Source organism: Xiphophorus maculatus, chromosome 18 (genome assembly GCF_002775205.1).
Source record: "Xiphophorus maculatus strain JP 163 A chromosome 18, X_maculatus-5.0-male, whole genome shotgun sequence".
NCBI classification, from domain to species: domain Eukaryota; kingdom Metazoa; phylum Chordata; class Actinopteri; order Cyprinodontiformes; family Poeciliidae; genus Xiphophorus; species Xiphophorus maculatus.
The window spans coordinates 12,037,135-12,051,418 of NC_036460.1; the positions used below are offsets into that span (position 1 = coordinate 12,037,135).

General features: G+C 40.9%; 1 protein-coding gene across 3 annotated transcripts in view; it reads left to right on the plus strand.

Annotated features, from left to right (window-relative positions):
• sik3 (SIK family kinase 3) overlaps nt 1–14,284 on the plus strand; it is a 41,605-nt gene that overhangs the window by 23,413 nt on the left and 3,908 nt on the right. Inside the window, exons 10-23 of one of the 3 annotated variants that reach the window (XM_023351172.1) lie at nt 377–457; nt 900–1,009; nt 1,842–1,998; nt 2,090–2,239; nt 2,326–2,399; nt 3,395–3,529; nt 5,626–5,767; nt 7,358–7,477; nt 8,525–8,583; nt 8,701–8,810; nt 10,663–10,832; nt 10,912–11,039; nt 12,973–13,739; nt 13,853–14,007. In XM_023351172.1, coding sequence (XP_023206940.1) covers nt 377–457; nt 900–1,009; nt 1,842–1,998; nt 2,090–2,239; nt 2,326–2,399; nt 3,395–3,529; nt 5,626–5,767; nt 7,358–7,477; nt 8,525–8,583; nt 8,701–8,810; nt 10,663–10,832; nt 10,912–11,039; nt 12,973–13,739; nt 13,853–14,007 — 2,358 coding nt within the window. The remainder of the gene's footprint in view (nt 1–376; nt 458–899; nt 1,010–1,841; nt 1,999–2,089; nt 2,240–2,325; nt 2,400–3,394; nt 3,530–5,625; nt 5,768–7,357; nt 7,478–8,524; nt 8,584–8,700; nt 8,811–10,662; nt 10,833–10,911; nt 11,040–12,972; nt 13,740–13,852; nt 14,008–14,284) is intronic. The other 2 variants (XM_023351173.1, XM_005804540.3) reach the window with 2 other exon arrangements.

Below are 14,284 nucleotides of genomic sequence, written 5' to 3' on the forward strand. Positions count from 1 at the left end.
ATTAGTAGTACCAAATAGTCTGGAGAAGAACCAATTTTTTTGGTGTCTTTTAATTATGGATATTTTGTTACTTATTATCTTTTGATGATAAATATGTGTGGGAACACAGAAAGAATATTTCTCTCGTCTTTCAGATTTTTTTTTTTATTTAAGCAGAAATTGGCTTTTTGGTCATAAAATGTCTCTATGGAAGGCATCGGGGTTTCCATGACTTTGATGGGTTAATCTTATGGTAGTCATGTATGTATGTACTCCACTGAATGGAGTCCATAGGTTTTAACCCACATCTGTCAATCACACTGCTCTAAGTAGATTGCGGTGAGAGCTGCACAATGCTCCACATAACTTGTGTGTGTGTGTGTATGTCCATGCCCAGCAGACAGACCAACCAGGTAATCCTGTTGGCATGACCGTGCCCCATGTCCAGCTCATCAACCCAGAGAACCAAATTGTAGAGGTGAGTCAATTTTGAACTCTTCGTGGGTTGTTGTCAACATATCTTTGTGAAGGAATCTGAAAGAAGTCAGAGATGAGCTACTTTCATTTTTTTTTTCTCAAAGTCAGACCTGAAGAACTATTGACTTCCTGTCGAGAATTTCTGCTGCTGTTACTTTTGTTTACTATGTCTGTGTTGACTCAAATCCTCCCAGACTGTTATCGGTCACAATCACACACACATGCACACGCAGACATAACACATAGAACGTCTGACTCACATTCGCTAAACCAAGAGTGTCAAATTACTGCATTGCAGCAGAGATTTTAATGAAAGACTCAAAGAGTTTTTATATAATTCTAGTGAAATTTATCTTAGTCTGTTTTTGTATTTTACTTGAGCCACTTAAAGTACAAGCGTGGATTCCTAATATTTAACTCTGTGTGTTTGTGTGTGTGTTTAGCCTGATGGTAACATGGCCCTAGACAGTGACGAAGGGGAGGAGCCGTCTCCAGAGGCAATGGCTCGCTACCTTTCAATGAGGCGGCACACTGTGGGGGTACCAGACCAAAGGTAACGTATCAACTTTTCACTCTGATGTTGTTTTCAACCTGTTTCTCTTGTTTGTTTAAAACGTAATACTAACACTGATATGTAAAAGTTTCGATACCCCTTGAACTTTGCCCTGTTACAACCACAGACACCTACGAATTTTATGTGCAGTATAAACCTATAAAAGGGAAAGGTTATGCCTAATTTTTCAACTTATTTACAAATAAAAATCTGGCATGCCACCCTTTGAGCCACCCTTACATAGATGCATCCAAATGAAGCTGTGAAATTAAGAAAACCTGTCTTACATTAGAAAGATGTAAGAGCATCTTACATAATGATTTGGGTTAGATTAAAGAATGACCCAGTCAAAGTCCAGACCTAAATCCCTGAGATTAAAAGAGATTTCAGTTTCTAGATGTGAGAGAACTAAAGCAAAAGGTGGTTCTATAAAGCATGTCAGGCTTTTCAGGTATGAGTTTGTATGGATAAAAAAAAAACTCCCAGAAATAACTTCACAATTTTACTATTTTTTTATTACATTGATGTCTTGATACAATGCATTGAAAGAAAATGTGGTGAAATGGAAGGGGTGTGAATACTTTAGTGGGATATCATATTTTTTAGATGTTAGAGTTTTTCTACCACTGTTTTTTAGATAATACTGAATGAAATTAACAAAATAATTGAAATATAAAAACCTTCAACTGTTCATTCAGGCTAATAGAAAAAAACTGTGAAAGTCCTGGATAGCAAGTGTGTTTCTGGACACATGGGGGCAGTTTGGGTTAGTGGGATGGAAACGTAAACATCTGCTAACTAACGTCTGATGATGCCCCTGCTTCCATCACAGGACAGAGATGCAGGAAGAACTCCAAAAGCTTCCACCAGGTTTCCCTCGTGGTGTGATCCCTCAACCCCCCTTCCCCCAACTTGCCCCCACTATGGCCCAAATGCACACTCTCATGCCCACACAGAGCTTGCAGCCTACACAGCAGCTGGAGTACAAGGTACCGTCACCGGGGTTACACCGGATTGTTTTTGTTTTATGTGCGGGAACCATCATGATTTATTTTCCCTGTGCGACCGCCGATGCCGCAGGAGCAATCGCTGCTGCAGCCGCCTACCCTGCAGCTGCTCAACGGCATGGGGCCCCTGGGCCGAAGAGCTTCCGATGGCGGGGCCAACATCCAGCTGCACGCTCAGCTCCTGAAGAGGCCCCGAGGGCCTTCGCCACTCGTCACCAGCCCGGTGAGGGTCTGGATCTTTTCACTTTGTGTGCTTGTCTGCCCGTGTGCCCACGTTGCTTTGACCAGTGAACTCTTTGCCTCTCTCAGCATCCTAACACCGCTGTAGCTCCAGTGGATGAGGAGGGTTCAGATGGAGAGCCAGACCAAGAGGCGGTGCAGAGGTAACCCATGGTGACGGGTTTTTGTGCTAATGGTTTTGGTTATAGAGCTGCTATCTGAACAGGGAAGTGCTGAAATCTCATGGCCTTTGAGGGAAAGTTAGAGATAGTGGATCCTTGTTAAAACAAGAATTTTGACCATTTGTAAAACATATTTAGTTTCAGTATTAGTTAAAGATGAAATAGCTGCCTAGAAAGGGCTTAAAATATTGGATCCAATCTTCTTTAGGACTAAAGGCGCCCAACATACTTCATCCAAAGTGCCAAAACAGTCTCTGTGACTGAAAGATGTTTGCAAACTGCGTGTCGACTTTGGATGAAGTATGTTGGAGCCTTAATTATGAAGCAAATTGTGGGATACTAGGCTGGAAAGAGTGCGCTAAGGTGTTTCAGCTGCTCCTCTTCAGACTGCAGCTTCTATTCTCCTTGCCGGTGTCCTGGGTTGCTGGGAGTGAGTGCCTTCAGGCTGCTCTGCTTCTTTTCCCCCTCGGGAGGTGGCCACTGTGCTGTGGTGCTTATCCCATCTTTTCCTCTTTCTCCATCGCGCAAGTGCCTTCTGCCACCATCCCGAAGCGATTCTGCCATCCGTTCTCTCAAACTCTCTGAGCCAGAGCTTCTTTATCTTTCTCATCTGCGTAAGTGCCAAATGACTCTGTGGACTTCTTTCACCCTTTCTCACACAGCTTTGCTAACTCCTGAAGCTTGCCAAAGCGGCGACTGCCTAAAAGAACAAATAGCAACCAGCCCAATCCTTTAATTGGAAGCTGGGTGGTTGTTTAACTCCCATGAAGCCTTAACATCCATCTGTGGTGTCATTTTATTTGATGTTTCCTGATTGGCTAAGATGATATGAATGATGGCACCTATTGGCAGAGGAGGGAAGGGCAGGGCCTTCCCCCGCCCCCATCCCTGTTAGCCAATGAGGACAGAGAGCTGACCAGCGCTGCTTCCTGTCTCCCACCCTCACCCCGTCCTCCTCCCCCCTTCCTGCGGCCCAGGTACCTGGCGAACCGCTCCAAGCGGCACACGACGCACGTGCTCCCAAGCACATCGCATGGCGAGCCCTCGACAGAGTCACAGCGGCCCCAGGGCCCCCGCCAGAGGGCCGGCTGGGTGCCTGACACATACGCCCGGTGAGGGGACACGCCCACTCTGAGCTGTATACACACCAACACACTGCCACGCACAGAGCACTCTGGTTTTTTAACGCAGTCACGTGGATGAAAGAAGCACCTGGCCCTTCCAGGCAGGGCCATAGTTACAGATGCTCCGATCACAGCTGTGTTGTTGTAAAGGTCGGACCTGCCCTGCTGATTTTTAACTGACTCTGAGCTCTGTAGCCTTCTGGCTGCTAGCAGACATTAATTATTTATATTGGGAGTAGAAGCAACATTTTATAATAGAACAGATGTTCTATTTTATCATAAAATAAGTACAAACTTGAAATTTTTCATCTTACACTAAAGATTTCTATTTATTTCACAAGCTGTAGAGAGCAATCTGTTTTCTATGCACTAGGGCTGGAACTAACAATTATTTTGGTAATTGATTATTCTGACAATTAATAGAATTAAAAAATGTTCACACTGCAGATTTTTCACTTAACTGCTCAAGACGTTTTATGGAGTATTACAAATATATTAAATTATGGAACTGAACAGTTCAATTTCTTCTTAAATAAGAACATTTTTTTGCCAAAAATGCTGAAATAGCATTCCTGTCTTGCACACTTTTTAATCTTTTTGTGCTAAATTCAAAATGTAAATATTTTTTGTATAGTTTTGACTTAACTACAGTATAGACTCAAATTGTCTTTTAGAGTCTGTATTCTCCAGTTAATGATTACTATTACTACATTAATGATTAATATTACTAATATGACTAAATTAGTTGACAATTATTTCTAGAATCAATTTATAACAATTAATCAGATTAATCATTTCATCTCTACTTCATACACTGACTAAATGACTACCATAAGAACTGAAACTGAGAAGCTGAACCAGCTCATATAAAACAACAGGCTCCGCCCACTTTTAATAACACTTGCCTGGATCACTACCAATCAGGAAACTAATGATTTCCCAGCCTGGCAGTAACTAGTAAGGGGAGGCAGCACAACATGGAAACATTTAACAGAATAGAATATTTACTTTTATTCGTTTAATTATTTAATTACAGAAGAGCCTTTTACCGGAAAACGTTTACCGTAAAAATAAACTTAAAGGATTGTTTTGAGTGAAACGTTATTTATGAAAAAGAAATTTAATAAAGTTTTTTTGAATACTTTTTGCTGTTTGATAGCAAAACATTTGATTAAATGGCTGAACAAAAAAGATTAATATTCCATTATGTCATTTGTGTCCCTTTGTTCTATGCAAATATGGAAACAAAACATTTTAAGCCTTTTATAATACCACTACGCTTAAACTCACTGCTCAGTTCTATTTCTTTTTTTTCACCTATATTGTGTGTGTAAGAGCCACAGGTTGCACTAAGCCATCTCTAAGATTTCCAGAAGTTTTCCAAAATTCACAGTTCAACATATTCTGTGAAAGACATCGGTGAAAAACTTTGAAAGATAAAAGAGCAAATTTTCTGTCAAAATGAGACTTCCTGGTATCTGCTGAAGTCTTCCTCTGACTTGAACTTGTAATGAATATCCAGCGCATCTTTCAAGAAATAGTTTGTCTTTAAATCCACATTAAGTCTTCTTCACCTCATCAAAGACATTTTTTTACATTTTCAACAAGCTGGGTATTGATTAAGCTGAAATCCTCAACAAACAATTTAATGTTGCATTTTTGGAAGCAGGCCTTGTAAATAATGATAGAAAAAGTGAAAGTTTACAGTTATGTTAATCAATGTTAATCAACAAAAATACAAAGAAAAAAAAAGCTTTCTGTTTATTATTACAAACCCTCACCGGTCACTATTTGTATGACAAAGAAAATCATTTACATGAAACCTTTACCTGTTTTGTTTTTAAATCTATCAATTCTGGGAATTCTGAAGTATTTTTGCACATTTTTACTGCATTATGACAACTGGAAGCAAAGGTTGGAAGATCTTACTTCTGTGTTTCTGTGTCTCTGACTGTGTGTGTCCGTGTGTGTCACTGTGCCTGTCTTATGTGTCATGTCGTGTCACCTTTTACGTGGATGTGTGTGTGTGTATATGCGTACACCTGTTTGTGTGTGTGCTCCCTGCGGCTCCCACCTTTTTTCAGATCCACCTATAAAGACTGTAACACCCTCCACCTCCCCATGGAGCGCTTCTCTCCTGTCAGACGCTTCTCTGATGGCGCCGCTTCCATCCAGGCTTTCAAGGCTCACCTGGAGAACAGCAGCCTCATTAAGCAGCTCAAGCAGGTGCGTCACTTGATTTGGTGAGAGGAGGTGGGGTCAAACTGAATTTACCAAACTAGTGAATCTTCATTTTTCTCAAATTCACTGTTTATTATAAAATGACATTATTTTTGTTGAGTTCCAATTTATTTTTTTCATGTCATACATCTCATCTGAAGCGTAAATATTCTTTACTTTAGGTTTTTTAAGGAGGCAGTATTGTGTAAAAAGGACTTTTTTGAGTTTTGCGTCATGTTATAATATTATTTCCTTTTTAAAAATTGTTCTTAGAATGTTGCTTTGATTCTTTCATGTATGTTTGAGAAATCCTTGAATTTCCCATGGCAACCATTCGGATGTGCAAAATGTTTGGGGGTACCGAGTGGCGCCTTTGATACGCAACTTCTCATTTGGTCTGCGGTCTCCAAGCACCTCTGTGCAGCGACTCCTCCAGACTAGTGACAGCAGCAAATAGTTAACACTTGTTGGAACCGCGCATCTGCTGAGCTCAACATATGAGCTACTTCTCAGTATAACATTCCTAGAAACATCACAAACGTCATAATGAGGAACATTATTCTGATGACATGATGAAGGCAAAGTGTTGGAAAGATTAGGAGCTTCTTAAAGAGGCAGAGGTCCCAGTTTCAAGACATCAAGACATGTTTGAAATGCACAGCATTTTTATAACAACTCAAAGTTATAGGTACTTGATAGTGAAATAAAATGGTATCATTTTATTTACTGCCCCTTTAAAAACAAACTGTAAAATCAGTAATTTCCACATTCCACACACATCATGAGGAGTTGTAGGTAAGATATGCTGAGGCTCGGACTCCGGTTAATGGTAGGAATGGAACAGGATCATGTTGTCCCAGCACAGCATATAAACAAAGAACCTTTGTAATTTACAGAGGCCATTTATCTAACAGGATTGCTCCTGTTTGATATTTTTGTTCTTTTCTCTGCTCCGCTCACTCTTGTGGCCTTATTGGGAATGTGACACTCAGCAGTATTTGGAAAAGATTAGATCAGGCTGAGGCTCTGACCTGGGAAAACCCACAAGCTGCTTTCTGAGACATTACATCATCCACAGTGAGCCCGCAGTAGGATTACATCTCAGGGAAGTAGGCAGGGAACGGGATAATCATCATGGTAGCAGCAGGTGTGCCATCTTTGGCCTGTACTGATGTGCTGGGATTATCATTACTTAAGTGTCCCAGGGGTTAATAGGCTAGAGGACATACGGTAGTTATGTTAACTCCTCCTCTAGCCAACTAGAGGGTCATGTGCTCCATATGCAGATTGTAGGGCAGAGTCAGGTTAAGACCTTACAGAAGACTGTTTTCATGCACATAAACCGTAGTTTAAAGTATCAAGATCCAGATATGAACTTAGTTTGAGTCCACAGTAGTGACTTTTACCACATTTCGATTAACATTGCAAATTAAAAAGTGGTGCTGCCTTTAAAAACTTTCCAAAATCTACATACAATCACAATCCTTCAAGCCAGTCTGGCAATGGTTCATCAAGGTGGCGGCAAACCTTTCTGGAATCTGTACTGTCTGTTCTGGTATTAATATAAAATATTTCTCATGTCTGCGTATGAAATAGGAGTGTGAGCAGCTCCAGAAGAAGTATGCTGCCCAGCAGGATGAACGCTTCCTTGAGCACACCCAGCAGCAGCACATCCTGTACCAGCAAGAGCAACAAATCCTTCACCAGCAAATCCAGGTACCTGTTGATCACATTAAATATTCTGATTGAGTTCACAAAGTACACCAAGATGCAGCAATAAAACCAAAAGCCCCTTGGGGGAATACTTCAAACAATTTCCCACTGACTGAGGTCAACTCATGTTGTCAGCACTATAAACAGATGGCTTTTGTTTGGTAGTGGAGGTTTTTACGTATAATTTCAGAAGACATGAAGCCTAATACATTTTGTGTTTTTTTTTTCTATGTTATTATCAGACATTTAAATATATTGAAATTTTAGGTGACAAACCAACAGACACTGGAGCATTGAATTAGAGTTGGGTAATGAATCAGTAATGTATACATATAAGTAATCAATATCAATAGAATATTCAATAATTTTATTAAACTGGTTGTAGGCAGAGGTTTTGTATGTATTTATATATATGTAGCTTTTTCACGGCCAGATAAGGATTAACTTACTCACTCTTTGGTTACCTAGCAACAACCTGTTGAGTAACTAGCGCAGCAGCAGTTTCTGGTTTCACCACTTCAGAAAAGTTTAAAAATAATAAAAAGAGGTCACACCAGTTTGGCAGTATTTCAGATACTTAAAAGAAAAAAAGAATCAAGAATTATCTATCAACTGATAGATGCCCTTTATATCATAAATTATTTAACCATGTTCCAGCCCTACATTGAATTCACCGAACTGTTTTTTAAAGTTATGACTTTTTGAAGCAGAGTTAGAATATGAAACCATATTCCTAGCTTTGAACAGTCAGCCCTGTTCAATTCATCATCTTAAAATAGAAAGGTAGGACACAACAGCTAACCTGACACCATTAGTAGTACCTTTAGCTTTGGAGGAGCTGCAGAATTCAACATTCGAATGAAGGAATTTGTCGACTATGTTGCTTTTTTGGGCGAACAGCAAATCGAAAACACTTTTGAAAGAAATCTAATTGAAGTCCCATTTGTTGCATGGATAAAAAGGACAGAAAGTGTGGTCATAAAAACCAAAATGTAACTCACTGTAAGATACTATGTAGGTGACATGTTTTGTTTTGCATTTTCCCAACAGGGTCTGTCTTTAGGCCATGGAGAGAGCCAGCCCAGTCACTTAACCCACCAGCTCCAGAGGTGAACAAACACACATTACTCATCAGCTATTGAATGGTGAACAATGATGCTGTGGTGCAGCAATATCGACTGAAGTGTTACATCACTGCTATCTCTCTCTGGCCCGTCCTCCTTCAGGTTGCACATCCAGCCCTCCAGCCCTCCGCCAACTCATCCCAGCAACCACCTCTTCAGACAGCCCAATCAGAGTTCTCCGCCTGGCTCTGCAGGCCTAATGCAAGGGCATGGTTAGTAATGGCGCTCTTTTTTTTTTTTTTTGGTTTTGACACAAAAATTTGGTGTAGGTGCAGTGACTAAGCAGAAATGCTGTGATCACTGCAGATCACTTACAAGAACCAGAGGGCTGGCTGATTAACATTCCACTGCTCCGCTTTAACTGTCCTGTTATATTTTAGCCGCACATCTATTAATGGGTAATTACCCTTTAGGTAATTACATTCTGTTTGTTTTTTAAAACATTAATTAGAAGTAGGATTAAAATGAGGTGGGATGCATCAAGGTTTTAGAGAGGTCCGCTTTACTACTTTTTGTTTTTATTGTCCTTATATAAACATTTTCGCGTGGTAATTCTTCACATTACCATTAGTAATGCATGAGGCATGAAGGCAAAGTTTTTGCTTACTTAATAAAATTTTCAAACTGGGAAAACAGACAAAAAAACACCAGATGTTAATGTAATAACCTCTTATGGCAATGTTGAAATTACATTCCAGCGCTATGGTGCCAGTCTTCACAAGAACATTCTGTTACATTAAGTGGAGAAACAAATATCTCAGATAATCAAAAGTTCTTCTTGAACATGCCCTGGGTATATTTTGTCTTCTTGAAATAATACCCCAAAAAATTTAAAGTTTTCTTTATCTCCATTTGCACCACTTTCCCTGCTTAGTTCTGTCTTGAAATTAAGGAAAAAAGATATTTGATATTTGGAAGCACTCTGTGGAAAGCCCATTCTGCTCAGCTGCTTTTTAAAGAAATAGTCAAAAGTAACAGAACGAAATCAGGAGTCATTTGGCTAAATGTAATTTACAGTACGTACTTTCTTCTCTTTGTATTTGCTGAGTGTTAATATATAACATGGCAGAGGCTGCTGGTCTCACTTTCCTTTACTGTTAATTGGTAATTTATTCATGATGGTTTAGCAGCAGTACTGTAAGGTAGCTGTAAAGATGTAAATCTTAGGTCACAGGTGGCCCCTTCACTGAGTGTTTGTCTCTTTGCATACGGCAGGCCATTTTAACATAAAATTGCTTCAGTTCCATCTGACCATCCGTAATTACATTCCTGATATCTAAAATTAGGTTTTGACTGGATACAACTACATTTGACAATCCTGAATGGTTATTTAAGGTATCTGCATTCACATTCTGACTAGTATGAAGAACAGCTCAAGATATATTCAAATACATTCATCATTTGAAGGGTCTGACATTCATAAACACAATTCAAGATATCACAGATGTAACTATGACTTGCCAAAATTCTGCTTTTTTAGAACTGACCATACAGTTGCCTGCAGGATTTTGGATGTCCTTTCTCATTGAAATTTCAAAGTTCTATGAAAATCTGGGATGTTTTGACTAGACAGAATAATTATTAACTATATCAGTAATGTTATTCTAGTCAGAATGTTAATTCAAGGTATCTGAAATAGAAAAACCATCTATGTTCAAGATATCTCTAATTTATCTAGGTATATCTTAGAAGAAATTCTGACAAGTTAAAATTACAGTTCTAGATGTCACTTAATTTTGCCTATTCATTATTTGCTTTCAAGATATCTGCACTTTAATTTGCACTAGTTGAATCCATATATCTCATATCAAAAAATACGTTTAAAGTACGCCATACATATAGTACAATAGAAAAGAATTGGACACTTAAAATAAAATAAAATCAGGTGTCAAATTATATTTTTAATATCTTTCTCCCAAAGAGAGCTCATGTTGCCTCATGAACCTGTTGTATAGTTTTAAGATTTTAGGAGTCCTTGCGCTAAAATCTGATTTTTACTCTTACTGACAATGTCAGATGCGCTCACACGGTGCTTTTATTCTCACCGATTGCTTTCTCTCTCAGGGGCTCAGTCATCGGTGCAGTACCAACACGGTGCTCCAGCGCTGTACCAGGGACAAAGTGGCAGCCCGCCCCCTACAGGCCTGCCTCGAGTCACTCTCCCAGCCAATTCGCAGACAGCACCTGGCCGCCCTGCCGTCCCACTGGCACCGGGCGTACCGCAACAGCAGCAGGTATCTACCAACAGCTAAACCAGTCACTGAAGGTTGAATCCAGTGTGCTGGGAGGCCTCACTCTCTGCTGCTGCTGCAGGTGACCATTCAGGTGCAGGATGTGGAGCTGGGAGGAGGGGCACAGAGACCAGGCAGTTTCCTGTCCACACCGGGTGGACACAGAGTCCTCGGGAAGCAGCTCAGTGCAGACAACGCCGAGACGCACAGGTGACCCCTCTGAACAGCCAGTCAGCGCGCCCCCTGGTGGCTACCAACATTACCCAATGGACTGTTACAGTGTCTTCTTCTGCAGCCTTACAGTTTTTTTTTATTTTCTTTGAGACAGATCTGATTGTTAAAAAATTGTAATTACTCTGTTCTTTTATGAATTTAATGAAATTTTTTTTCTTGGTTATTGACATTGTGGACACAGTTACTGTTTTTTTAATACCGGTACTTGGATTTTAACATTTGAAGTATCCATCATGTTTCTCAGAGGTTTTAAGATGTGTGTATGTGAGAATGGACATCATGTTTGTTACCATTTAAAAAAAAATGCATGTAAATCTTCATCATCATTGATTGCTGAGAGATCATCAACTAACTCTCCACATCAGTGTGTCTGGGTGAGTGTTCAGATATGAGTGCGACCTAACCAGTGGATTAGATCTGTCACCTTGTGAGCTCCTTAAACTCTCTATTATTGGCAGGACTGTCTTCACTGAGAGACTGTATTACCCAGTTAAAATGTTTGCTTTGTTTTTACACTCCTCAGTGAAGACTTGTACTCTGGCCAGACTGAAGTGTTTGCTAGGTTGTGTGTGTTGAAGTTTTGTAGATTATTGTAAAAGGTTTCCACTAGGCATGGGCCAGTTGCAAATCTCAAGGTAAATCAAAGTCTTAAACAGATATTCTTTTAAGGTGTTACATTTTTGTCATACTGTGCTATGGTTCAAAAACCTATTAAAGAAATGCCAGAGAATGCACCAATGTGAGTTTCCTCCTGCCATGGAGCGGAGAGCATCACAGCGCTGCACACTGCCAATCAACTGGCTGAAAGACGCCTACGTCACTTTTCTCTTATTCACATGAAAGACAGATTTTGTCTGAACTAAAATCTGGTACACACCCGACCAGTTAACTAGGTATTATCAGCTTTAATGTTTCCAGTGTTTAATGCCATATCAAAGCAAATGGCTACAATGGAAAACAATAGCATCATTCTTACATTGGGTAATTGAAGGTGCTTTAAAGAAAAATGGAGCAGAGAAAATTAAATACAGAGTGAATTCAAAGAAAAAAAAGTCATTTAAATTCAAATTTAAAACAAACTAATAAATTAAGACATGAAGTGATTAAACAGTTTTTGACTTTTAAAAAGTAAAACGGTAAATGGCGTCCACAGTTCGTTTGAAAAGTTACGAGGTTTTCATTGAGTTGACTTGGAAGCTGAGGATGAGACGTGGCTCACATCTGACAATCAAATGTACTAAAGTGAATATTCTGCGCGCACTGCTTCAGTCACTGCAGTGGTCTGTGGTGAGATGGTAACCCAGAAATATAAAGAGATATTAAGAGATGTAGTGGAGCATAATCTGGGCTAAGGAGAGCCTGTAGATGCTAAATAAAAGTGGTTCAAAAGGATCCCAACCTGTCATTTTTGTTTGCACTGATTTATCACTTTTCAGGTCACTCAAAAACGCTTTATATGAAATGAGTCATTCTCATTCACGCAACCATTCAAATGCTGATTATGGCATTTGAATGGATTATAGCCACAGCTGCTCTGGGGCATGATTACCAAAGGATGCAAAATAGTCCAAGTCTGCCAAATAAAAGTTGAGCCAAGCTCCTGTTGATTGCTGATAATTATCAGTATTAGATATTTTTTCAGCAACATTCAATATATTCTTTTTTAAATAAATCAATTAAATCATATTGTGTTAATATGGTAAAACTGGGGTATTTTTATGTAAAATCCAAATTCAAAAATACTTTATTGATCCTCAAAGGGAAATTTGAGGATCAAACTGAAACTAAATAAATCTAAAAATAAAAACCGATGAGAATGTGATCCTGGCCCATGCCTTATGTCCATTCTGTGTGAAAACTGGAAGATGTTGTTTGTCGCTAACCTTCCTGTTCCTTCCTTCCTGTGCAGCCGCAGCCTCGGCCGTTTCACCTCCGCCTACGACCAGGCCCATTTCAATCCACACCTCTTCTCCGGCGACGCTGCCTCTCGGGGCGCCTCCGGAGTCGTTGGCTCCTACAACCCCTACCTGCAGGCTGCCTCCCTGAAAGTCCCCGGCCTGGAGGGCTACCAGGCTGTGGGGACCGGCAGCTACGGGACCCCCTCCACACTACAGCAGGCCCTGCTCTCCCCGACTCCTTTGGACTACCGCCCCCCGCAGCAGCACGTCACTCCCACCTTGCAGGGCCTCCTGTCTCCTCGGCATTCTCTGACGGGCCACGCGGATCCCAGGTTGCCCCCGCAGGACTTGGCTGCCCTCCTGAAGAGACAGAACCTCCGGCAGTGCCCTGCACCCCAAACCCCACCCAGCGGTGCAGCACAGGAGTTTGGAGAAATGCTGCTCCTCCGCCAGCTGAGCCCGGGAGACACCCTGGAGCCCCCCGTGGCTCAGCCTGCCTCAGGGGGTCAACATTACCACCATCTCCTCCAAATACAGCCCCCAGAGGTTCAACAGCAGCCGCAGCACGTGACGCAGGCACCATGTCCCAGTTTACCACACTCGGAGAGCATGGAAGAGGACGAGGCCCCTGCTGGATACCACCACCCTCATGAAGGCTTGCTGGCTAAAGCAGGAGACCCACATGAGCTCCTGGGGCCCCCCCGAGGTGGCACCCCACCTTACAACTCCCCTACACACAGGCACGGTGCTTACATAAGGAGTCCTCCTGCTTCAAGAGGTCAGACTGGTTCTTCAAAAGCGACATCTGTTCAATCAACAATTCAACTCTTAAACGAGTGGCAGTTTTCTCTTTTGTGTCAAAATGTCTTCATATGAACTCTTCTGTTTTAGAGTCTGAGCATGTAGAGTGCCGGCCCCAAGGACAGGCCATGGAAGTGCCTGATCACAACGGGCTGAACTATCAGCGAGGCCCCCAAAGCGAAGTCTATAGATCTAGAGGGCAGCTTCAGCGTCACCACACCATTCAGACCTGTGACGATGCCTACGTGAGTAAAAGTCCGCTCAGATTCCTCCGGTTGCATAGGAAACAAACCAATTTGTTTGTTCCTTTGGTAAAGATGTGCAAAATCTCTTAAAATAAATGTGCTTCTATTTTAAGATGCATAATGTTACACTGAAGCATTTTTGAAACTGTAGCCTCTTATACAGATTTATGCAGTGTTATGAAAAAATATTTAAAATTCATAAGCACCCCTGCTGCCAATCCTTTTACAACCCCTATTAGGACTCCATTTACTGTCACTTAGTTTTGTCCTTTCACTT